Source organism: Ptychodera flava, chromosome 21 (assembly GCF_041260155.1).
Source record: "Ptychodera flava strain L36383 chromosome 21, AS_Pfla_20210202, whole genome shotgun sequence".
Lineage (NCBI taxonomy): Eukaryota > Metazoa > Hemichordata > Enteropneusta > Ptychoderidae > Ptychodera > Ptychodera flava.
Window position 1 is genome coordinate 4,298,615 of NC_091948.1, and position 24,903 is coordinate 4,323,517.

A 24,903-nucleotide genomic window follows, 5' to 3' on the forward strand; every position below is an offset into this window, starting at 1 on the left:
TAAAAAATCCGTCAACTGGCTTCAACACGAAAGTGTGCATTTCTGCTGTAATTTTTTCAAAAATATTCATTACCCATGTAATTTTTACCTTAAATTGACATGTCGGATAGAAACATTTCTGGATCAACCCCACCCCCCAAAACTAAAAGGATTAGCAAACAGGTGCAGCCAACAGAGCTATTCATCGAAAAAGCTATTCCACGAGCAATTTTTTGAGGGCAGGGGAAATATTAATTTTGCTTGGGTAGGGGACATATTTTTAGCCGGCAGGAAGCATATTTTAGGGTTTTTTTGTCAGGCAGGGCAGATATCGGTTGATTGGCTTGGGGACTAGGATTGGGGAAAAACAAGGAGAGGGGTAGTTACTTGTAGAACGGGGATAGGGGAAGTTGAGCCTATTTGGGTATGGTGTTTCCGGGAAGGGGACACAGGGCAATGTCTGTTACGAGTGCTTTAATATTGAATTTAAGGAAAAAATATTTATAGGGCATGGAAAAATCGACAGGTTTTTCATCACAAGGCAGGGGAGCTTCATGTCTGCAGAGGAATGATAAAATTTTAAGGGGAAATTTTTTCAGGGCAGGGGAAATCGTCAAGTTTTTTGCCACAGGGCAGGAGAGCTTCAAAAATTCACAATGAGTAGTGGAACAGGCTAAAATATATGAGTACAAATGAAGTTAGAGTGCGGAAGGGTTAGTCGAAAAATTTTCAGTTGGAGGGCAAGTAACGAACAGCTAATTAATTACCCTCATGACTTAAAATTAGTCTGTTCACACATTACTTGTCCTGCACAATATATCTCATCTAGGACCTCTTTAAAAGTGCATTGTTTGTCGGCTGCACCTGAGCAAACTTTGGCATGTAATTAGTTTGAGACCGTCCCAAAAATTGGCACAATACGCTGTTAAGTACAGTGTTGGGTCGATAAAGGGGCTGTTAACACAAATGATAAAGAACTAAACTATGTTGAACAAGTGACAGTCACGGACCAGTTTAATCACTCAAAAGTTCATAAAGACAATGTGCAAATAATCCGCATCCTTCGCTCGGCATGCATTCACATGCCTTCCATGTTGTTGGTTTGGGCACTTGGGACCGTGGTTTGGACGAAGGTCTGGGGATACACACAATGAAGAGAATGATTTAATAACAGTCAAATGTACGGTGGCCCCTACACGCCACGGAACTCTATTACTTTTGAATATAAACTCTAATTTTTCTTGACAATATCTTTAATATTTGTAAGAGATTTTATTTCTCCACTGCAAACTTTTAATTTTGTACGGGCAACATTATCTTAACATTATCTTAACTTTAACTTCTCGAAAGTATTTTTATTTTTAACCATAAACAAAATATGTTTCTCAAAAGTATTTTTTATTTTGTAAAACAAAAGTAAAAATTTTTCAAGATAACAAACTCCTACACATCATGGAAATTTATTACTTTTGAACATAAACTCATATTTCTTGACAATATATTTAATATTTGTAAGAAATTTTATTTCTCCACAGCAAACTTTTATTTCTGAACGGGGAAATTTTATTTTTGGGGTAAACTGTTTTTAAAAACTTTTAACAAAAAAAAACTTTAACTTTTAAAAAATAACTTTAACTTTGAACAAACTATTTGTTTCTCAAAAGCATTTTTTATTCGAAAAGAAGTAAAAATTGTTCACAGCAAGAGTTGGAGATTTTTGCTAAGTGCGAACTGAGTTACTTAAATGACATAACCTTATGTCTTTAGAGCAGAAAACTTATGTCTTTAGAGCAGAAAACTTAAATTCTTAAAGAAAAGTTTTATTTTTCCAAGAGTAAAATAATTTCTTTATGGAAAAAAGATTTTCTCAGAGCAGCAATTGAAATACAGAGAATAAAACTTTTTTCTCAATGGAGAGAAATTATTTTCTGAAGACAACAAAACTAATTCTTTCAAGATATATTTTCTACATATGAGTGTGGTTTAAGAATTTGGTAAAACTGAACTGAGAAAGAACGAAAAAGGAAGGATGAAAAAGTCAAACTTACTTTTCTTCAGAGCGAAATTTATTTCTGAGAGGAGAAATATTTCATGTGAGGGCGCAATTACCTATAATGCATAGCAAACTCTTTCTAGCGAGAGTAAACATATTTTGGGGAAGAGTAAAACATTTTTCCGACGAGCAAAACTTTATTTTAACGGCGGCGGAAGTTAAAATATCCCACCATGCAACATCCAAGTTTGATGACCCATAGTCTCCAAGACAACCATGACTGACTTCATCGGCGATACAGGCACGCTAACCTGGCCCTAGCTGCAGTACAATATCGAGGTTTTACCTGGGTATTTGGGTCAGACGGTTTGCCGTACTGTACTGCAGCTAGCCCGGCCCTATCCACAGGTTATCGTAATGTTGCTTGGATAGTCGTTCGAGGCGGGCGGCCGCAGGTCGCCGTTTACTTGCAAAAAAGAAACCAAGTAAACAGCGACCAAGTAAACAGCGACCTGTGGCCGCCCGCCTCGAACGACTATCCAAGCAACGTTACGACGATAACCTGTGGCCCTACCCTGCCTGCTGGGCCGTATAACGCCAGGAACACACAGCATCGTACGCAGGGCTATGGGCACGGGCACGCAAACGAGTCAGTTCAACAGTTGCCACATGTCTGAGTCCCCGAAGAACGGTTTTGTGTTTGAGTGATTCGTCCTGACTGCAGACGTTGTGCGACGGGATGGACCGCATTGGGTTCCTTCATTAGCTCTGCATGGGCTGTGTGTTACCGGCGTTATACGGCCTCCCACCACAAAACGCCGGTAACACACAGCCCTGCCATGCAGAGCTATTCCTTCATCAGTTGCTGTGTTGTTAATGTTATGTTGTGTGATAGTCATCTTTTCTATAAGCCAGATTCGTAATTGATAGAGTCTTCGACTGAAACTGAACCTGGCCCGCCAGATTTGACCACAGTCGAGCGTGGTTCAATACAGTAGTTGTGGGTCCACAGCTGTGGTGTTTTCGGACGGGATATGCCTTTTACGGGCTGGTTGACTTTCACGTTTTTGACCCCGCAAACCACACGTGAAAGTCAAAACCAGTCCGCGACTGTGGTCAAATCTGGCAGGCTCGGTTCAGTTTCAGTTTCTATAAATTACGAATCTGGCTTCTCCTCTTAGAAAAGATGAATATTACACACATTGGCTGTGTTACCGGTGTTATGTGGTGGAAGACTGTATAACGCCGGTAACACACAGCCCTGCCATGCATAGCCCTGCGTACAGGTCTGTGTGTTCATATAACGCCAGGAACACACAGACCTGTACGCAGGGCTATGCCATGCAGAGCTAATGAAGAACCCCAATGCGGTCCCGTCGCACACCGTCTGCCGTCAGGACGAATCACTCAAACATAAAACCGTTCTTCGGGGACTCAGACAAGTGGCAACTGACCCGCGTGCCCGTAGCCCTGTGTACGATGTTGTGAGTTCCCGGCGTTATACGGCCCCAACACACAGCATCGTACGCAGGCAGGGTAGGGCCGGGCTGGCGTGCCCGTATCGCCGATGAAGTCAGTCATGGTTGCCTCGGACAGCAGATCGTCCATGTAGCCGACACGAACACGAAATGTCTGATACCGGCTACCAACTCGGAGACTCTGGGTCATCAAACTTGGGTGTTGCATGCTGGGATACTTTAACTTCCGCCGCCGTTAAAATAGTTTTGCTCGTCGGAAAAATGTTTTACTCTTCCCCAAAATATGTTTACTCTCGCTATGAAAGAGTTTGCTATGCATTATAGGTAATTGCGCCCTCACATGAAATATTTCTCCTCTCAGAAATAAATTTCGCTCTGAAGAAAAGTAAGTTTGACTTTTTCATCCTTCCTTTTTCGTTCTTTCTCAGTTCAGTTTTACCAAATTCTTAAACCACACTCATATGTAGAAAATATATCTTGAAAGAATTAGTTTTGTTGTCTTTAGAAAATAATTTCTCTCCATTGAGAAAAAAGTTTTATTCTCTGTATTTCAATTTGCTGCTCTGAGAAAATCATTTTTCCATAAAGAAATTAATTTTACTCTTGGAAAAATAAAACTTTTCTTTAAGAATTTAAGTTTTCTGCTCTAAAGACATAAGGTTATGTCATTTAAGTAACTCAGTTCGCACTTAGCTAAAATCTCCAACTCTTGCTGTGAACAATTTTTACTTCTTTTTGAAATAAAAAACGTTTTTGAGAAACAAATACTTTGTTCAAAGTTAAAGCTACTTTTTAAGTTAAAGTGTTTTTGTTAAAAGTTTTTAAAAACAGTTTACCCCAAAAATAAAGTTTCCCCGTTCAGAAATAAAAGTTTGCTGTGGAGAAATAAAATTTCTTACAAATATTAAATATATTGTCAAGAAATATGAGTTTATGTTCAAAAGTAATAAATTTCCATGACGTGTAGGGGAGTCTGTTATCTTGAAAAAATTTTCCGTTTGTTTTACAAAATAAAAAATACTTTTGAGAAACATACTTTCTTTATTGTTAAAACTAAAACTACTTTCGAGAAGTTAAAGTTAAGATAATGTTAAGATAATGTTGCCCGTACAAAATTAAAAGTCTGCGGTGGAGAAATAAAATCTCTTACAAATATTAAAGATATTGTCAAGAAAAATTAGAGTTTATATTCAAAAGTAGTAGAGTTCCCTGGCGTGTAGGGGCCACCGTACAAATGAGAGAACTGAGGAAACCTGTCAGAACGGAGCGAGTCAGAAGTCAGAAGTCCCGACAATTTGGTCAGCTAACCCCAATTACTGGCCCCTGCTGTGCTTCACCCTACTCAAAAACCTACACAGTCGGATATTGTGAAAGTGACTGAAAGTAAGTTGAGATTTATTTTGGTTTCATGTTGTTAGTTAGTCAGCGTCGCAATTACTAGGCGTCTGTGTTTTGCGTACGACGATTTTGATCGTTACGATCATTACTTATGGGTATGCCACTTGTAAATTATTGTCAAATTAAATTATATATCGAGCCTTTGGTAGCCAAGAGTTTAACTCTCACTTCATGAAAGTTGATATTTCGGTCTAGAATTTTCGAATATTACTCACTGGTTGTGTGGGTGCATGATAAAGGTTTCAGTCGTTGTCTGATGTTCACGTCACGAAATTTTTAGGCGCCCTCCTGTTGGCATGAGCTCCCTGTCGAGATTTGGCTCTCAGAAAAGTTCATTCATAAACTTTTAAAGGTAGTTCGTCTTAATGTGCGTTGCATGAAACCTTACATGATGTAAATTCCATTGCTGTTCTTAAAACAATTGCCCTACAGGTTGCATTACCAAGTCCCGTTTTCATGGCAGTTCAATAAACACTTAAATTTTGGGCGAGTCCCAAAACCCGGATCGAGACGAGTCGAGACGAGACCAAAAGACCTCCTTACTGATAGAAAAGTTACGGTTTTTTTTGCACATAGGCAGCATCTGTATCAATGCCACGAGGAAAAAAGGACGTTGTTCCACTTCTGTCTTAGTTAGTCAAAGAAGTTATACCCACTCCTACCATCGACTTATGCTTGTTCATTTTCGTACATTCTAGTCAGTGGTTACATAGCCCTCCGAATCTGAATCTTAATCTGAGGCTGCCTCAGATTCCAAACACATAACGTACCTGTACTGTAGTATCGGTCATGTAGAAAAATGGTGCAGAGCCACTGTAATAAAATTAAACATATGAGCTCTCAGTTAACTTTCCTATAATGTGTTTATAAATGGTGAATCTAATTTCTAAAACATAGGGCCAAAGTCCCTGAATCTACTATAGACATGGATACAAATTAAGTATTTCCTGACTGTATGAAATTATCTCACTAAGGTCATCCTAGGGACATGTAAACCAAATATTAGAGCTGTCTGACCAGCAGTTTTGAAAAAACAAGCAACTCAACAGTTGACAGAGTTTTGCTGTGTTATGTAGAGAATAACCTTTTGTGACACATGTATTGATGAAGAAGGTGGATATCTTTGATAGCTCATTTCAGGATGGCCTGACCAAAAATGGAAAAAAATTCAGTAAAAATACAGATTTGCATATTTCATCAGACTATATTAGTCTATAATAGCAAATAAACGAGAGTTAATTACATTCTAATTAAAGTAAACAAGTCTTGCTTAAATCAAGATTTACGTCATAATAATACAGCATATCTGTCAGGTTATAAAGAATCTTCAGCTGGTTATCTATATCTGTATTTTCATCCTATTTACCAAGCACATTTTAACTTTCAAATTAACATTGTAAGTAAGTCCTGTTGAATAAGTCGAGACTGTACGTACTCAAGAGAAGCACACTGAAGAGACAAATGTTTGTAACTTAAGAAGTTCAAGGTCATCAAAAGCATCATAAGGAATCATGTTACACTTTCATTGCACTGTTTACACAGATTGCATAATTGCTATAAATAGCACATGAGGAATCTTACAGCCCAGCTTTACCATAAAAACCCTATCACTTTGACCACTCTTTTAATTGACCACTCTATTTTTTTCCTCAAAAAGTAATCTTTTTTATCCTTACCAAGTCAACCATAAATGGAAATTAGAACTTTCTCTATCTCTATTTATTTGACCACCCTATCATGACAAACTATTATGAGCAATTTCTTTTAGATAACATAAATGGTGGTTCAGAATATATCAAAGTTGGGATTCAGGAAAGTTGCCTTTACATGTTTTAATCCTCCAAGATGGTAAGCATTTCACTATGAACTGTCAAAAAAAGTTGAACTTCTGATAATTCCACACTAAAATTATTTGGCTTTGATGATTTCCTAATTAATTCAATTATTTAAAATCATATTAATTATTTTTTTCTGGGTGAATTGATAGGGTTTATAAAGTACAAGAATTACATACAATGTAAGTCAAATTTTGACCAAAAATGACAAAAAAATTCCTTAAAAATACACATTTGCATATTTCATCACAATTTGAACAAATCTAAGTTGGGTTATCCCTAGGGACCTGTATACCAAATAACAAAGCTGTCTGACCAGCGGTTATGAAGAAGAAGATTTTTTACCAAAAACACCTTTTTTGGCATTAATTTGCCTATTTTCAACAATATCAAAAAATTAAAAAAATAGTTTCTCAAAATCATATTTTTCATCTACACAACAAATATCAAATCAGTAAGTACTGCGGTTCTCAAGATATTTGAGTGGACGGACGCCTCACAAACGGACATACATACATACATACATACATACATACATACAGACAGACTGACGCCGGACGGATACCCATCCCAATAACTTCTATAGACTATAGTCTATAGTAGCTAAAAATGATGTATGTATGTTTCTAATACAAGGTTACCTATTTTGAATTCACAGTAGATATTATAGTAGAATCTGAATCTGGCGCTTATCGCTTATTAAGCCATAATGCCGACGTCGCGTTGCAGTTCGCATGTTTTGAGCTCGCCTTGAACTCAAGTTGAAAAACCTCAACAAATCTTTTTTCAGTTCTTCCAATCGTTGATTGTGCTATCTCTTGCTTTGTTAATCGATCTTTGACACTCTCAACAAACTGCAAGCTTTCTGTAGTATTGTATTATGATGTATTTACAACGCCTGGCCTGAGGGGTCATTATGGTCTCGTTGCGTCTCGACTCGTCTCGGTCCGGGTTTTGGGACCCGCTTGAATTTTGGTACTTCTTTGCTTCAAAATTTGAAACAACTAAATTTATCACGAGAATGGCAAACAAAAAAGTGAACCAATAGTTCAGTGGTGAGAAAGGTAAACCATTTGAAAATAGGGCAAGAGATTCAAAAAGATTGGCTAACACATATATCTGATATATTGGCTAACACATATATCTGATATATTGGCTAACACATATATCTGATATATGTATCTGTGAATTCTACTCCATTGATTCTATATTTAAAATTCTAAGAAGTTCAATTTTCGGAAACAATTATGACTATGAGACAAGATATCTAAATAACGTCTAATGTCTTTTATTTTTGACAAATTAAAATGGCATTGCAAAAATATACAAAGAGCTTGCTGTAATTATAAGAGTAATCAATTTCTTTGCACAATTATAAACATACAAAGATGACTTGAATCTATCACATTTAAAAATATAATCTAAAAACATAAATCTGAATGCACTTGCATATAACCATGTTAAATTTTGTGGAAAAGCTTAAGTTTTGCCACGAAATATGAAAAGTGAAACAAAGAAGGATAACTTAAAAGCTTGATAAAGATTGTGAGTGGTCGATTCACACTAGAGGAAAGGAAACATATTGCTCAAAATGAAGACTTTTTTCTCAACTTTGGGTACATAAACGATTAGAAGACTGGATTTAGTTGACAGTACTCGCATTATTCCATGAATTTACAGTTGACCTCTCTTTAAGAATTTCCAATATTATTATTGGAGTCCAAATATGTGTCCTCAAAGTGCATTCTACCGTAAGGTAGAACCACGGTCCCTCCACAAAATGTCAGTCCATCAGAACTTTGACCAAAATCTGGACCACATACCGTGTTTGACGTGAATGGGTAAGCATTGAACCTGATAAATGGTAATGATATACTGTAAAATACTTTATATAGACAGTGTTTTTGTCAAGGACAGTAGGCAGGTAAATGTTACTGGGCTTCCCCAGTCATTTTACCGGGGTTCCCCTTGGTATATCGATGCAATCAGATTTGGGGACTGCAGAAATGTTACGAGGGTTCCCAAATCATTTACCATGTAATGTTCCAAATCCTTAACAAAAACCCTGCTAAATCAAAACGGGAAGTTAAGTAGCAACAGGCTGTAAATGTACTGAAAAATATTGCAGTCATGTTTATTTGAGAAAATACCATGCAAAGTCACAAACAGAAAAAATAGAGAACAGCAGGTTGCTAATTTTTATATCCACATCTGTACTTTATAATACAACGCATACATTTTGGTGAGCTACGGCGAATATTCATACAAACAATAGCCTGGTCCTACCACTGGCTCTGCTTGAATTCCTCGTCTGAAAAATTAATTGAGAAAAGAATATCACAATTGACAAAAAAATTTCCGAAATACACACAGTGATGATTAATATAAATTGACTGGTGTTATAACCATAAAGTTTTGTTTTCAAAGAAAGCATATGCCAACGTAATGAGTGGTTTGACCAACCTGACCATACGGCATCTTTGTTCAACAAGTCGGGGACCAGCAGTCTTGACATCAGTAACATCAGCTGCACTCCACAGACGCTCACCAACAGTACCAGCCAGTGGCCTAGAAGGACAAAGAGCCAGAGAGAGAGAGAGAGAGAGAGAGAGAGAGCCAGAAAGACATCAATAAAATGCTGTTTTGAACGAAAAACCTGAAACAAATTTTTGAATAGCACAATTTTAAATTGATAAGATAACTAAATTTACATTACTTACCAGAGTCTCTGTATCACATTGGTGCCATCAGCGTATTCTCCCCACATGCAAGCCTCACCACCTAGTACCAGATCTTTCTGCTGTTGGGTGCCTGTTTACAAAAGACAGAAAGTCACTCTGATTAAAAAATTTTAAAAGAAAAGTGGACCAATAAAAATTCATGGGTCATTTGTGATTTCTTAATGTTTTAAGACACACTGGACTAGCTGTTAACCACTTAAGCACATACATATGCAATTACTTTTATGAGTGCATAGAAATATGATGATTGGCAATACAATGTTTATATTAATATTACAGGATGAAGCTCTACAGATGCAAACTATATGCTCAGTAGGGATAATGTTGGCCAGGGAGGAGGTGGAGTACGTGATAAACTGTGGAAAAAGCTTGTTTTCCTGACATACTGGAAACAAGGACATACCAGAGAAATTCTGTGGATCAGCTTTATAGTAATTCTTCCAGTCTCGATCATATGGATCTTTGACATAATTTAAATACCAGGGGGATGACAAGATAGTTTGGTGGCCAGCTTTAGTGACACTTCCCAGCTCATCCTGGTAGCCACCTTTCCAAACATGAATCAAAGTATCAGGCTCAACCTGGAAAAATTTAATGAAATGCAGACATGCAAGCAAAAAACTGTACTACAAGATAATAATCTTATTACAGTCCAAAATGATAAGATTTCTGGCTATGAACAAACCTTTGGATCAATTTTCATAACAGCTTAATCTTATTCATCAAAATATTAAACTTTGATATATAATTAAGACAATGTTCAGATTTTTCCCTCCTGAAAATAATGGAATGTTAACAAATTGAAAACTGGCATGAAAAATTGGCATCAATCAGGTTGTGTCTGTTACATGATTATCCCAGTGTTGTGTGTGGCTTGTTCTGGTAAGTGTCCTTACTCTCACCATAGTCCATTTCACGAGACCACAAACCCTACCAGGACTTGAAGCATAAGATATGTAGATAAGTTATGATAGCATATTCAAAGTCTCATTTTGGTAGAATTTACACAAACTAGAAAGACAGCATCAAAAGGAACCGAATGGCCATATTTTATGGCTCGTGGTTGGGAAACTTCTGAAACGATTTTTTTTATCCTCAAAACACAGTTGTGATACTTTGTCACAACTTGAATAAATCTTAATGAGAGCATCACCAGACAGCTAAAAACAATCTGAACCAAATTGGAAAAGATTTCCTGAGGAGAATACTTTCTGACCAAAAATGACACAGACAACGTTGAAAACTTTGTTATCATTCAGAAAACTGTGAATCAGAAGAACATTATACGGAACCTGCCTGGAAATCATATTTTGAAGCAACTGGATCATTGGTTTTGAAATGCCGTACTCACAAAAACACAGTATCTTCCATGTTGCCAATTTTGCCATAATTCAAAGACAGATAAATGAAAAGACAGATAAATGAAAACTTTCTGAAAAATCTGGGAAACAATGTCCAAAGAAATAGGGCAAAATATTTCTGTAAATATTTTACACTACAAGCAATAAGTCTTTTCTTTAAAATGTGAAGAAATCAGATAAGTACAATCCTGAGATACATACTGCACACCAATTGGACAGGTGATTTTGTGAAGAACATTTTGCCAACCAGAAGTTAAAAAAATTATCCAAGAAAATGTAATTCACTAATTTTTCAATGCAAATAAATATGTACTTTATATGATATGTTGTGACCTATGAAATCAACTGAAGCACAAAAAATGCACTAAAAATTTTAAAAGTGCAATCGTCATTATGGTATAAAATGAACAGATCTGACCACATTTTAGGCATTTGCGAACATAAGACCCGTTTTTGATTGTACACCAATTTCTATTTTTAGCTCATTTTCCTACTTTGAAATAACATCTTCTTTTGAACAAAAATACCATCTTCAACGTACAATACAGAAACACCAAATACCAGGGGGTAATACATGCTATGGCTCATGGGATTAGACACATATGTCATCTGCATGTATTGGTTACTAATATATGCCAACTGATTCCCTTTGCTCCCAAAGCTACATAAATTTTAGTACATTTGAGCCAAACATATCAGTGAAGGCAAAAACTTAAGCAATCTATGGCTAAGACAGATAGAAGTACAGGCAGCAAACAAGTTATGAAGCTTTTATGATAACAGGCATTGACAACACAGGTAAATAGCATGCTTTTTGTTTTTCTTCACTACAGTTTTGCTTTTTTACCACCTGACACTGGTGATACAGTTTGGCACAAAACCTACTCCAAACAAAGCAAAGCTTTTTCTTTACATTTGAATGATAGCTCTAAATTTTCCTTCTCAAAGAAAGCTACCTTCAAAGTCTTGTGGATCTTGGTGGTAGTAAGTTTTCCATGGATGGCTATAAGGATCAATAACGTGATTCAGATACCATCCCGCGGAGAGCAAAGCTTGAAATCCAGCCTTTGTGATTTTCGCCAATTCGTCAGCATATACCCCTTTCCAAACATGAAAGATCACGTCAGAGCTTACCTGCAGGAATATACATTTTAATCAGTCTTTTAGGTGTATAATGAGATAGTGTATGTGATGTTCAAACTTTAATCATGACAATCTCCAACACCTGCACACTATTTGTTTGTGGTGCTATAGGTCTGGTTTTACAGTGGTTTGCATTGACCAACTGGCAATAGACAAACTAAGCATCTTGTCTAAATTGAGGTGTTATCAACACTGTCAGGCGTAACTATCAGCTAGGCGGTAATATGAGTCTATCATAAAGGAATCAACTCTGCAAAAGTTGAAAGATTGCCTAGCAGGAGGTCAGACGTAGTCGAAACAACTCCACAGCCACATACAGCCAGCTAACTGTCTGAGACGTATCACCTCCCTTCAGTCGTAGTTGTTTTGTTCTGACCTCCTGCAAGACAATGTTTCAACTTTGGCAGAGTTGACTTCTCAGAGATCAACTGGAATTACTGCTCAGCTGATAATTACACCTGACAGTGTTGGCAACACCTCAATTTAGACAATATGTCTAGTTTGTGCAATACCAATGTGTCAAAGCATACAACTGTAAGTGCTTGAGATCACTCTTGATTTCTGAGACCAGGATTGATTCTTTCTGTCATGGTGGATATTAATCTGTTTCCACATGTTTCTAATGCCATGTGTGGGATTTATAAGCTATGGCCAATAGTTGCCAATTTGACATTTTTTACATTTATGACACGAAAGGTCTGGACGAAATACATTCTTTACATTTAATATATTTTTTACACGAAAGGTCTGCAAGAAATACTTTTTTTACATTTAATACAATCTAATGAAAGCTCTGCACGAAATACATCATAAGGTCGGGGCGGGTTGTAGATGTGGCTTGTAAAAGTTCAAAATGGGCGAAAATTGTCCTAGCACAACGTACATTAACTCTGAGCGACGCTTAGAACAAGTTTGACTCGACAAAGTGCTACATAATCTATTGTTATTCAGCACCCATTCACACCTATGGCTATGTCGAAGTCCAGATAGTTAAACCACGGCCTCTGTTACGTGTCTTACATGCGGACATTTTTACGACAAAATTTATTAATTGTAAAGAATGTATTTCAGGCAAGACCCACCTAAACTCATGATGAGGTCAGACCGTCCCTCCCAACCAAGTCCTGATAGTTTGTGCGAACATGTTATGAAAAAGAGCATTTAATGTAAAGAATGTAATTCGTGCAGACCTTTCATGTAAAGAATGTATTAAATGTAAAGAATGTATTTCCTGTAAGCACAGCTAGATCCGACCCGACCTTAGAATGTATTTCGTGCAGTCCTTTCATGTTATAAATGTAAAAAATGTATTAAATGTAAAAAATGCATTTCGTGAAGACCTTTCATGTACTAAATGTAAAAAATGTAAAGAATGTATTAAATGTAAAAAATGCATTTCGTGCAAGACCGGACCAAACTCCCGATGATGTCTGATAACTCCCGAATAAGGCCCGAGAGTTCGGTGTATTTCGTACGGACATCTGTTAAAAAAATGTATTAAATGTAAAGAACGTATTTCGTGCAGACCTTTCATGTAATAAATGTAAAAAATGTATTAAATGTAAAGAATGTATTTCGTGCAAGCCCAGCTAGACCTGACCTTTCGTGACATAAATGTAAAGAATGTATTAAATGTAAAGAATGTATTTCGTGCAGACCTTTCATGTAAAAAATGTAAAAAATGTATTAAATGTAAAGAATGTATTTCGTGCAAGGATAAATGAAAAAAATGTAAAACGTGCAGAATTCTTGACTACTGGCCATGGATGGGATTTATGCATTATAGTCCGTGGGCTGGAGGGGCCCACCGTGCACCCCCCCCCACATCCCTACTACTTGGGTATTTTTTTGTTCTTTAGGACCTGCTGAACAAGAAAAAAGATGTTAACATTGGATATTTTGGGATGCACTACCTATCTGGGCTGGTTTTTGATTTGTATGTACCGCAAAAAATGGCGAAAAATGGGTAGGGGTAGGGGGTACTACATCCTCCCCTACATTGAGAAAACTAGCATGAAATAGCACAAACCATACATTTTTGGAAAGCTGAGATTCTGCTCTTTATGAGAAACACCAACTTTAGCAAAATTAATTTGTGTACATAGAATAGGACGACTTTAAAATGAATTTTTTTGACAATTTTGAAATTTTTTACCGAAAATACCATGTAACAATTGTGATTTACTTGTTATTAAGCAAAATTTTGACAGCTTTTTGTGTTTGAATTATTTATTCCCACATATTAAACAAGAAAAAAAGTGTTAACATTAGATATTTAACTATACACTACTTCTCTTGAGTCAATTCTGAATTGCGTGTATCTGTATGGGGTGTGCAAAAGCTGGGGGTAGGGGTACAACATTCTTTCCTTGATGAAGTAAACTGGCTTGAAATGCCATATACCTTATAGTTTTAGAAAGCTTAGATACTGGTCTTTCTAAAATGCATAAAGTTTTAGTGAAAAAATATGACGTCATAGAATTGGATAACTTTAAATCGATTTTTCTGGTAATTCAGTATTTTTAACCGGAAGAAAATACGATAACTATTGTTTCCTCCTTATGAAGCAAATCAAACACATTTATGGATGTTATTTACTAATTGCAATGTGCTGAAAAAGAAAATAAATGTCAAAATTGGGTATTTACCATGCATTATTGTCTCTAGTCACTAAAATAGCAAGTTTTGCTACATTGGTATATCGTGAATGGGCATTTTATTGTTATGCAATGAACTAATGCACAGCCTTAAAAAGAAGACTCGAAAACGTGCACACATAGTCATATTGCCATTTTCTCCTTCAAGTAAATAGATTATTGACGACTGTCTATTGTTATCATTTAATTTTAAATATTTTTTTATAAAATAATTTTGTTTAAGGCGTATTTGGAAAATTGTCTATGCCTCCTTGTCTTACTTTATGTACAGCAAGCATTACTAACGATCTATTAGGCCGAGGCTAGAGGGGCGTCTACGTGCACCTCCCCCCCCCTCACCCCACAGGATAACAAACCTGTAATTTTCAGAAGCCTTGGGATCCCTAGAATAAGAAATGGGATTTTAACAGACAAAATATAGGGACTCAATAGCTATTACGGTCATGTTTTGAAGGGTACCACAAAATCACGATTTTGTGACCCACGTGGATTTTTGTCAAACCTGTCTTACGTGATCTGCTGAGCTTACTGTTTAACATGACCTAGGTTATGGGTATCATTAGAAAGGTGATTTATTCTTCTTGAAAATGGTATATAGCAATATGCAATATCTTCTATAGTTTTCATAAAATAGGGCCATAATTTACCCCATACCCCAAAGTTTTATGTCACAAATTACTGTCAAAACTAATCTAAATTTCACCAATTATTTACCTATACATAATACAAAAGGCAATACTGTGTATTAACTTTGTGTTATTTGCTACAGGTACATGTTAGAAACTTGGAATAAACTTTTAACAGAAAAAATATTGGGATCCTGTAGCTGTAACAGTCATATTTTGAAGGGTACCGAAAAATCACAGTATTACTGACTCACTTTCGTTTTTGTTAAACAGGTCTTCTTGTAAGTCTTCTGCTGAGCTTATTTTGAACATAACGAGGCCAATGGGGTACCATTTGAAAGTTAATTTACTCTTCTTTAAAATGATATGTTGCAATATGCAATATCTTCTATAGTTTTCATGAAATAAGACCAAAACTTACCCCATACCCCTAAGTTTATATTGCAAATTACTATCACCAATAATCTCAAATTCTACCAAACTTTTACCTAGACATACTACAAAAGGCAATGATTTGTATGAAATCTGTTTTATTTGCTACAGAGATATGTTACAAATATTAGATAGACTTTTAACAGACAAAATATTGGGAATGAATGGTTGTTAAAGTCATGTTTTGAAGGGTACTGTAAAGTCTCAGCCTTGCCCACTCGTATGTGTTTTTGTTAAATGTGTCATCTTGTAAGTCATCTGCTAAGCTTACTTTTTACTCTAACCTATCTTATAGGCTATCATTGGAAAGAAAATTTATTTTGCCTTAAAGTGACATATTGTAATATGAAATACCTTTAATAGTTTTCATTAAATAGGACCAGACTTACCCCATATCCCAAATTCGCAAACTGCAAAGTTTTCGAACAGATGTAGTTTGCAAATATAACTAAGGGCTGGGGTAAGTTTTTTTGCCATTTCATTACAACTTCAGATGATAATGCACTTTATCATATGCTAAAATAAAGAGTGATAAAAGCTTTGTAATGATACCCTACAATCTGCGTTACGGATAAAATAAAGGTTGGCAGATAAATTTCATGGAAACTTGTTTAATACAATTCACGGGTTTCAGCAACATATCCTGCTATCCTTCAAACTATGATGCTAACAGCTATTAAATCACAATAATTATCCTGTTAATGGTATCTTTCATAGTTGGAAATGTCTCTGTAACAAATAAAATAGGTTTCATACAAAGTTTGTCTTTTTTATAGAATTTATCGAAATTAAATGCTAGTTTTGACAGTAATTTGTGACATAAAACTTTGGGGTATGGGGTAAGGTTTGGTCCTATTTCATGAAAACTATAGAAGATATTGCATATTACAATATGCCATTTTAAAGCCAAATAAATTGTCTTTCCAATGGCAGCCAATAATCTAGGCTAGGGTAAAAAGTAAGCTCAGCAGAAAACTTACAAGACGACACATTTAACAAAAACATATGCGAGTCGGTAATACTCTGACTTCACGGTACCCTTCAAAACATGCCAGTAACAGTCATTCAATACCAATATTTTGTCTCTTTAAAGTCTAACTCATATTTTTGACATGTCCCTGTACCAAATAAAATATATTTTATACAAAGAATTGCCTTTTGTAATGTGTCTAGGAAAATAATTGGTAGAATTTGAGATTAGTTTTGATGGTAATTTGCGACATAAAACATTGGAGTATGGGGTAAGTTTTGATCTTATTTCATGAAAACTATAGAAGATATTGCATATTGCAACATATCATTTTAAAGAAGAGTAAATTAACTTTCAAATGGTACCCCATTGGCCTCGTTATGTTCAAAATAAGCTCAGCAGAAGACTTACAAGAAGACAGGTTTAACAAAAACGAATGTGAGTCAGTAATACTGTGATTTTCGGTACCCTTCAAAATATGACTGTTACAGCTACAGGATCCCAATATTTTTCTGTTAAAGTTTATTCCAGGTTTCTAACATGTACCTGTAGCAAATAACACAAAGTTAATACACAGTATTGCCTTTTGTATTATGTATAGGTAAATAATTGGTGAAATTTAGATTAGTTTTGACAGTAATTTGTGACATAAAACTTTGGGGTATGGGTTAAATTATGGCCCTATTTTATGAAAACTATAGAAGATATTGCATATTGCTATATACCATTTTCAAGAAGAATAAATCACCTTTCTAATGATACCCCATAACCTAGGTCATGTTAAACAGTAAGCTCAGCAGATCACGTAAGACAGGTTTGACAAAAATCCACGTGGGTCACAAAATCGTGATTTTGTGGTACCCTTCAAAACATGACCGTAACAGCTATTGAGTCCCTATATTTTGTCTCTTAAAATCCCATTTCTTATTCTAGGGATCCCAAGGCTTCTGAAAATTACAGGTTTGTTATCCTGTGGGGTGAGGGGGGAGGTGCACGTAGACGCCCCTCTAGCCTCGGCCTAATAGATCGTTAGTAATGCTTGCTGTACATAAAGTAAGACAAGGAGGCATAGACAATTTTCCAAATACGCCTTAAACAAAATTATTTTATAAAAAAAATATTTAAAAATTAAATGATAACAATAGACGGTCGTCAATAATCTATTTACTTGAAGGAGAAAATGGCAATATGACTATGTGTGCACGTTTTCGAGTCTTCTTTTTAAGGCTGTGCATTAGTTCATTGCATAACAATAAAATGCCCATTCACGATATACCAATGTAGCAAAACTTGCTATTTTAGTGACTAGAGACAATAATGCATGGTAAATACCCAATTTTGACATTTATTTTCTTTTTCAGCACATTGCAATTAGTAAATAACATCCATAAATGTGTTTGATTTGCTTCATAAGGAGGAAACAATAGTTATCGTATTTGCTTCCGGTTAAAAATACTGAATTACCAGAAAAAATCGATTTAAAGTTATCCAATTCTATGACGTCATATTTTTCACTAAAACTTTATGCATTTTAGAAAGACCAGTATCTAAGCTTTCTAAAACTATAAGGTATATGGCATTTCAAGCCAGTTTACTTCATCAAGCCAGTTAACTCTCAAGGAAAGAATGTTGTACCCCTACCCCCAGCTTTTGCACACCCCATACAGATACACGCAATTCAGAATTGACTCAAGAGAAGTAGTGTATAGTTAAATATCTAATGTTAACACTTTTTTTCTTGTTAATATGTGGGAATAAATAATTCAAACACAAAAAGCTGTCAAAATTTTGCTTAATAACAAGTAAATCACAATTGTTACATGGTATTTTCGGTAAAAAATTTCAAAATTGTCAAAAAAATCATTTTAAAGTCGTCCTATTCTATGTACACAAATTAATTTGCTAAAGTTGGTGTTTCTCATAAAGAGCAGAATCTCAGCTTTCCAAAAATATATGGTTTGTGCTATTTCATGCTAGTTTACTCAATGTAGGGGAGGATATAGTACCCCCTACCCCTACCCATTTTTCGCCATTTTTTGCGGTACATGCAAATCAAAAACCAGCCCAGATAGGTAGTGCATCCCAAAATATCCAATGTTAACATCTTTTTTCTTGTTCAGCAGGTCCTAAAGAACAAAAAAATACCCAAGTAGTAGGGATGTGGGGGGGGTGCACGGTGGGCCCCTCCAGCCCACGGACTATTAGCATCCTTGTTGTATCCATCAAGCAGTGTAGTTGTTATGACAAATTGCAACATCACATTGGATCACAGACCATAAACAGTAGAGTGGCCTTTGCACAGAACCTATCTTTTTCAGGATGGCGATGTGGCTCAGCAGTTTCATCCTCTGTCTTACCACGCAAAGTGATTGACAATGTATGCCTGCAGCCTTTAACAGCATAGCGATTACTCTAATATGGATATCAGTATTTATCAGAAGTCATTGTATAACATTATCTTTATGTTTGGTGTATGATAACTCAAATTGACTGATTTGTGATGTCATAGAATAAAATGTGCATACAAAAGTTACATATCCTAAAACAGACACACAGAGATAGAAAGTAGATTACCTGTACTTTGTTATCAAAGACATCTTGCCATACGATGTAGCCAGCCTTCAGTGTCTGCATTATTTCCAACAACCTCTCAATGTAATAGCTTTCCAGTTTACTGTAGTCATCACCAAACCCCATCTGTTGCATGAAGGTAGTTATGTCCGGATTGCTTTTCCTGAGTTGATGCAGGACATAGAGAAGAGACATTGCTCACTGATAATCTCGAGTTGGTACTTGATATTGATATAGAGTCAAAATCAATTTACGGCAGATTTCTTAGTTGAAATCAATTCAAGGAAAGGTAGGTCAGATGTGCATAATATTATAAATAATCATAACAAGTTGATGTGACCATTCTTGTTTAAGACACCATGAACTATACATGCTACATACCAGCAATTAAAACTGACTTCATCCCCACCTAGGTGGATGTAGTGATCTGGGAAGACACTGACAATTTCAGCGAAGAATTTCTTCAAGAAATCATAAGTGGAATTCAGCATTGGATTCATGGGACCAAAAGTTCCATCTGGTTTCCCTCCACTGTAACATGGGGTCAGCAAATCCTTCTGTGACAAACCCCATGATTGGGAATGACCCGGGCTGTCGAATTCTGCCACCACACGAATGCCACGCTGGCGGCCATACTCGATGATCAGAGCAATGTCTTCTTGAGTGTAGGAATGGCGGTATGCTGGCTTGAAAGCTCCCTTCAGCAAAAGTAAACAGCAAATATAAATGACATTAGATTATTCATGTTCAGTCAAATTCAGTCAAAGCTAGCCTGGACTTTTTTGACTGAAGTATTAAATGTGTATGATATTCTTGCATGATGATGGGAAAATACTCCTCTTTTTTTGGTTTTTGATTAGAAATGCATTGATTTCTGAACAACCACACTGTAGGAATGCAGAACAGATGTTTGATAAAAGAAATTAATGAATTTAAATTAAATTATACAATACAAAGTAAACAGAATTCCATTTTATACAATATGAAAGACATACCCATGCATGCACACTGCTATTACTACGCCACTCATAGATTTTAAAATATTTGTACAAATGTCACTAGATGTTTTAAAATGCGTAAGAAACGCTTTCCTGAAAAATCAACCTAACCATTCAAACCCTTTCTGTCATCTGAGCAGTATGATTACCAATTGGTATAATTCATCACTCTCTTCCTGTTTTCTTTTCTAGATAATACTGGTACAAAGACACACATGGATAACAAAGACAAGGTTGAACTAAGATGATCCCAGGTTACCTTGGTGTGCATGTCTGGAAATACACGGCTTTGATAAGGAAAGGACTGGTCATCCACGATGTGCCAATGAAACACATTGAACTTGTTGTAGGCCATGGCATCCTATTAAATAGAATGGAATAATGCAGACAGCTGGTCTATGGATACAGTCGGTTTCACTTTAAGTAATACTGAGAAACAGACAAGATTTTCAATAAGTAATCAGTAATGCACAGAATGATATATGCTGTGAAATTCAGGATTAAAATTTTCAATGTAAACGGAATGAGAAATATAATGCTTTATCACTTTAGCAAGCTGAAGTAGAGGACATTCTATTGTTCAGCAAAGTGCCACAGACAACTATAATGTTTTCTGTGACATTCAGTACATCATTTCATAATTTGTGTCTTGTGAACATATTATTTACCTTGGGATTCATTGAATCTATCATAAGGAATTTTGAATATATCTTCTGATTGTAATCAATTTTGAAAAAAGTGTCAAGGAGTGCAAGCTAAGGAGTATCTACATACCAAGTTTTGTAGTAGCAGTGGCACCGTGATGAAATGTCTCCCTGTGTCTATGAGGATACCACGATACTGGAACCTTGGCCAATCAGTGATTGAAGTCATATTAATCACTTGCTGTTAACAGTAATGATAAATACATAACCTTATCTAGTATATCCATAAGCATAATCTTGCCTCTTGTGTTTTGTCTATCTAATGTAAACATTTGAATCAATGGGTACACATGAAGTTGTTTATTCTGCTGGATAGATCCCTTGATTGAGGTAGAATGCGCCTCAGGGACAGAAATTCGGGCTTTCAACTTTTATCAGTTCTCTTCCCATCTACCACTTGTGGGGGCTCATTTTAAAGATCTTGATGACAGAAAAGTTTTAAGTTTTAGTTTTTTGAAAATTGAAATTTATTTTTCCCCTCAGAGTTAAAGGGACAAAGTCGGCCATTTTTCATGAATTTGTTTGATACGAGATACTACTTATATTGTTTGACATGTTGAAAGATACTGAATGAATGGGTGACCATGCATACAATCAACCCCGATTTTACACATGATACATGAAACCATGGTCAAAAGTTTCATTGAGGAATGTTTGAGCAAAAGTTTAAGTCTTTAACTTTTGAGGCACATATTACCTTAAGTACCGATAAATGCACTAGAAAGTTGATCAGAGCAAGGAGGTAGGATTCTACTCCTACGTCAAGAGTCGACGTCAGTGCTTGTTTTTGGAGTGGCTAAGAGTAGACAGTCTTATAGACAAGTAAACACGGCTGCAATCACTAAAATGTTATGAAAACTAGGACATGAAAATGAAGACAATATTGTTCATGAATAAAGAAAATTTGTTGATGGAATCATTATAACTCTCACAAATATGAGCTTTTCCTTGGGATCTACTGGCACAGTGTAAATTTAACAAACATTTCAACTCTCTGTTGTCTTGTAATATGTGTATAATAAAAATATGGTAATTCAATTGAAGAAGTAACATTTTTGTCCATCCAATCTAATTTGATCTCAGTGTTTGAACAAACATTACCTGACCATCTTCATTTTCATAGACAAGCTGACTGAATGTTTCCAGACCTGAAAAAAATATTGTAGAATAACATTACTGAGGATGTGCCATATTTCCTGTATAGTAGAAATCCGGGGCTTGGTCAGTTTAAAATTGTGCTTTGGCAACTTCACATAACTTGGAGTGCCAGCCTCTTTATCTATAAAGAAAAATTCTTCCACTTAGCAATTTTAGGGTCAGGAAACTGAAAAATATGCCGGAATATTTCTTCTTCCTGGCAATCCTAGAAGCTATGAAGGGAGAGACAACTATCAACAAAAGTTTACATAACCTGCAAAGTGATGTAGGATATGATGTAAGTGAGACTGAGATGGCACTCTGCATGAAGGGATCAGCGTTGAGTACCCTGGGAGTAAAATTTTGGCATGAACTCTAGTGGACAATGACGTTCAGTCCCTGATGTAGTGAACAATCTCAAACCACTTACCTCTCAGAGCACCCCAAATTGAAGACGTGCTGAGTACAGCCCCATTGTTGTTCACATCTAAAGAATCTAAAAAAGTATAAAGAAAATACAGGTTAATAGTGATTTGTGACTTTTTCACTCAAGTAGACAATATGTCAACCACTTTGACAGAAAAGTTATGTACACATACCTAGAAGGAACAAATACTTGTTGATATAATACATAGTAAATCATTAGTTGAAAACATGTCACATTTTTCAGATGAGGGTATTCAGAAAGTATCCACCCACCATTAGCAATACAGCATCAATGTGCTGTTTGGTTTGTCAATCAGATATGGAAAACCTTTTGACGAAGTTGCTTTGCTTTTTTTCTGAATGATCATATATACTGTGTGTTGAATAGCTACAGGGAAAAGGAATTTTTATTCACTGGTGATCAACACTGGTTTTCAATTAGTATATATACACATATTCTGATTTTTGGGTTATGGAACTCTAGAACTTGTAAGGCTCATTTCAAATGTGGCAAAAATATACTGTTCAAGTGATTGCCACTGTTGGTGACTAGAGAGTATCATATAATGCTTAATAAGCTATGTATTCATCAGACCAACATATCTTGAATTTTGTAGTGAAATATTAAAATAGAACAAATGTGCAAAAAAGTTGCAGAAATGTTGTTGAGCAATTCGGCCACACTGGTTGATATCAGAACCAAAGTGTGAAATTTGAGGAAGGAGTATGATTATTACCGGTAAAAAGATTTTGTTTAATGTAATATAAAAATGAATTAACTGTAAATGAACATGTGAAAGAATACGAGAATCAACGAAATGTAACATGGTAGATTGAAGAAGCCATGTTAGTGTTTGTGGGGTTATGAAGAAGCTTTACATATCCCTGTTATGAGTCAGTCGAGGGTCATTGTTAATTACAATTATATCATACCAGTATATTGATGGTGCAAATACAGGGATCTGATCAGTTGAGATGCAAAAAGAACTGTGGTATATTCATGATCTACCATGGCTTGCATACGCGCACGCTCTCGGCTTGAGTAAAAATCCGTTTTTGACGTTCCACGCCAGAATTTCAATATACTGTTATGACATAATAGTAATAAATCACACCCAGCGGCGGTATTCCATGAGATTTTGACCAGTTCACTTCAAATCTGCACTCGCTATTGCTCGTGCATACATTGTATACTGTATATCGTGAACTGGTCTAAATCTCATGGTGTACCATCGCTGGATGAGCTTTATTGCTTAAACATCTTTTATGACTACAGTTATATTATTTTTCACCAAATACTGAACCAGGAATGTTTTTCCACTCATGGCTTGATGCTCCATGAAGATGGTAACAGTGAACAGGATAGACTTGTGAAAATCTTCAGTTCCCATTCATTGACTCTGACACCGTATTGCATTCACCTTTCAATTGATTATGAAGGACTTTGATCTCCCTTTGTGTCTTCCTATCATTAATATTTGAATTTCACTGTGAAGTTCACAACATGAAAACAACAGCAGCAAAAGAGTGCACTTGAATCTTGCTCCTGTTAGAACTCTCACTTTGGTGGACGAATGAAATCGAATATAAAATATGACGGAAACTTCTTAGGGGAGAACCATTTGATTTCAGCCCCCCCCCCCCGAAATCAATGGTTTTCCCCTTATGCATTATTAAGTGTTAAAACGCCTAAGTTTGGAAAGAAAGGTATTAGACTGGTTAACCATATTGGAGGTTCACGATTAAACTCACATGATTCATTAGACTCTAAACCAGGGAGATCTTCGCAAGGTTGGTCAAGCTTTACCACCAGTCCTCCCAGTTGCAACGTTCCAGATTCCTTTATTTTGGTGGATTGAAATCGCAATTTAGCGTACTCTGCTCTCCCGTCAAAGATAAGTTTCTGGTACCTCTGGAAGGCATTCTGCAAAATATCACAGCTGTACATACTGTAGCTGAACTCAAATGTGAACGAACTAAGGTACAATTGAGAACCGTTGCTCGTCATCTGTTGAGGAAGTGGCCACGGTGAACCAGATGTTCCGTCGACGACTGATCTGGAAAGGTGGATATTTTCATGGCGCAGGTCCTCTGGAAACTGCCTTATTACACCGTCATCGATGGTTAGCCCATGAGTATAATAAACCATAAAACATGGAAACAGAATTCCAAGGAAAACGCGGTTACACCCACTCGCCATTTGTCCACCTGCACCTACTACCTGTACTGCAGTAAAAAGTGCCTGTGCATGTATCTTGTGCAAGTCATGTCAGTGCATTTAGTCAGGTGACTTCTTTCAAGGTCAATGGTTGCTTCGTCCTCCCGTAATTTTTCCACCACCGTGTGCCGTCATTTCAGATGAAATGTGTGTTTATAATGACTTTATTATTTCATGAGCTGTACAAAAATTTAATCCGAAATTTTACTGAAACATAGTACCCATTGAACCATGAC

At 36.1% G+C, this 24,903-nt stretch overlaps 1 protein-coding gene across 3 annotated transcripts; it reads right to left on the reverse strand.

Annotated features, from left to right (window-relative positions):
• Nucleotides 1-7,949: 7,949 nt before the first annotated feature.
• LOC139121155 (beta-hexosaminidase subunit beta-like) lies at nucleotides 7,950-24,734 on the reverse strand. 3 transcript variants are annotated; one of them, XR_011549236.1, is made up of 11 exons: nucleotides 24,202-24,729; nucleotides 22,454-22,519; nucleotides 21,988-22,034; nucleotides 20,957-21,067; nucleotides 20,442-20,543; nucleotides 19,566-19,882; nucleotides 19,188-19,347; nucleotides 9,828-11,919; nucleotides 9,404-9,494; nucleotides 9,147-9,251; nucleotides 7,950-8,994 (listed from the first exon to the last, which is right to left on the reverse strand). XR_011549236.1 is itself a non-coding variant. In XM_070685828.1 (11 exons), the coding sequence occupies exons 1-11, from the start codon at nucleotides 24,647-24,649 to the stop codon at nucleotides 8,931-8,933; spliced, it is 1,689 nt and encodes a 562-aa protein (XP_070541929.1). In that variant the 5' UTR covers nucleotides 24,650-24,734; the 3' UTR covers nucleotides 7,950-8,930. The 3 variants fall into 3 exon arrangements, 2 of the variants coding, with proteins under 2 accessions (XP_070541929.1, XP_070541930.1); XM_070685828.1 differs by having other exon boundaries at nucleotides 11,742-11,919; nucleotides 24,202-24,734; XM_070685829.1 differs by having other exon boundaries at nucleotides 9,828-10,005; nucleotides 24,202-24,731.
• Nucleotides 24,735-24,903: the final 169 nt, after the last annotated feature.

Bases quoted from the DNA above. Each gene is read 5' to 3' on its own strand.
- LOC139121155 (XM_070685828.1), bottom strand. From the start codon at position 24,649: ATGGCGAGTGGGTGTAACCGCGTTTTCCTTGGAATTCTGTTTCCATGT. The intron at 22,520-24,201 runs GTGAGTTTAATC...ATACTTTTTTAG, and splicing joins TTTAGAGTCTAATGAATCAT to ATTCTTTAGATGTGAACAAC. The intron at 9,495-11,741 runs GTAGCTTTCTTT...TTTTGTAAACAG, and splicing joins AGATCCACAAGACTTTGAAG to GCACCCAACAGCAGAAAGAT.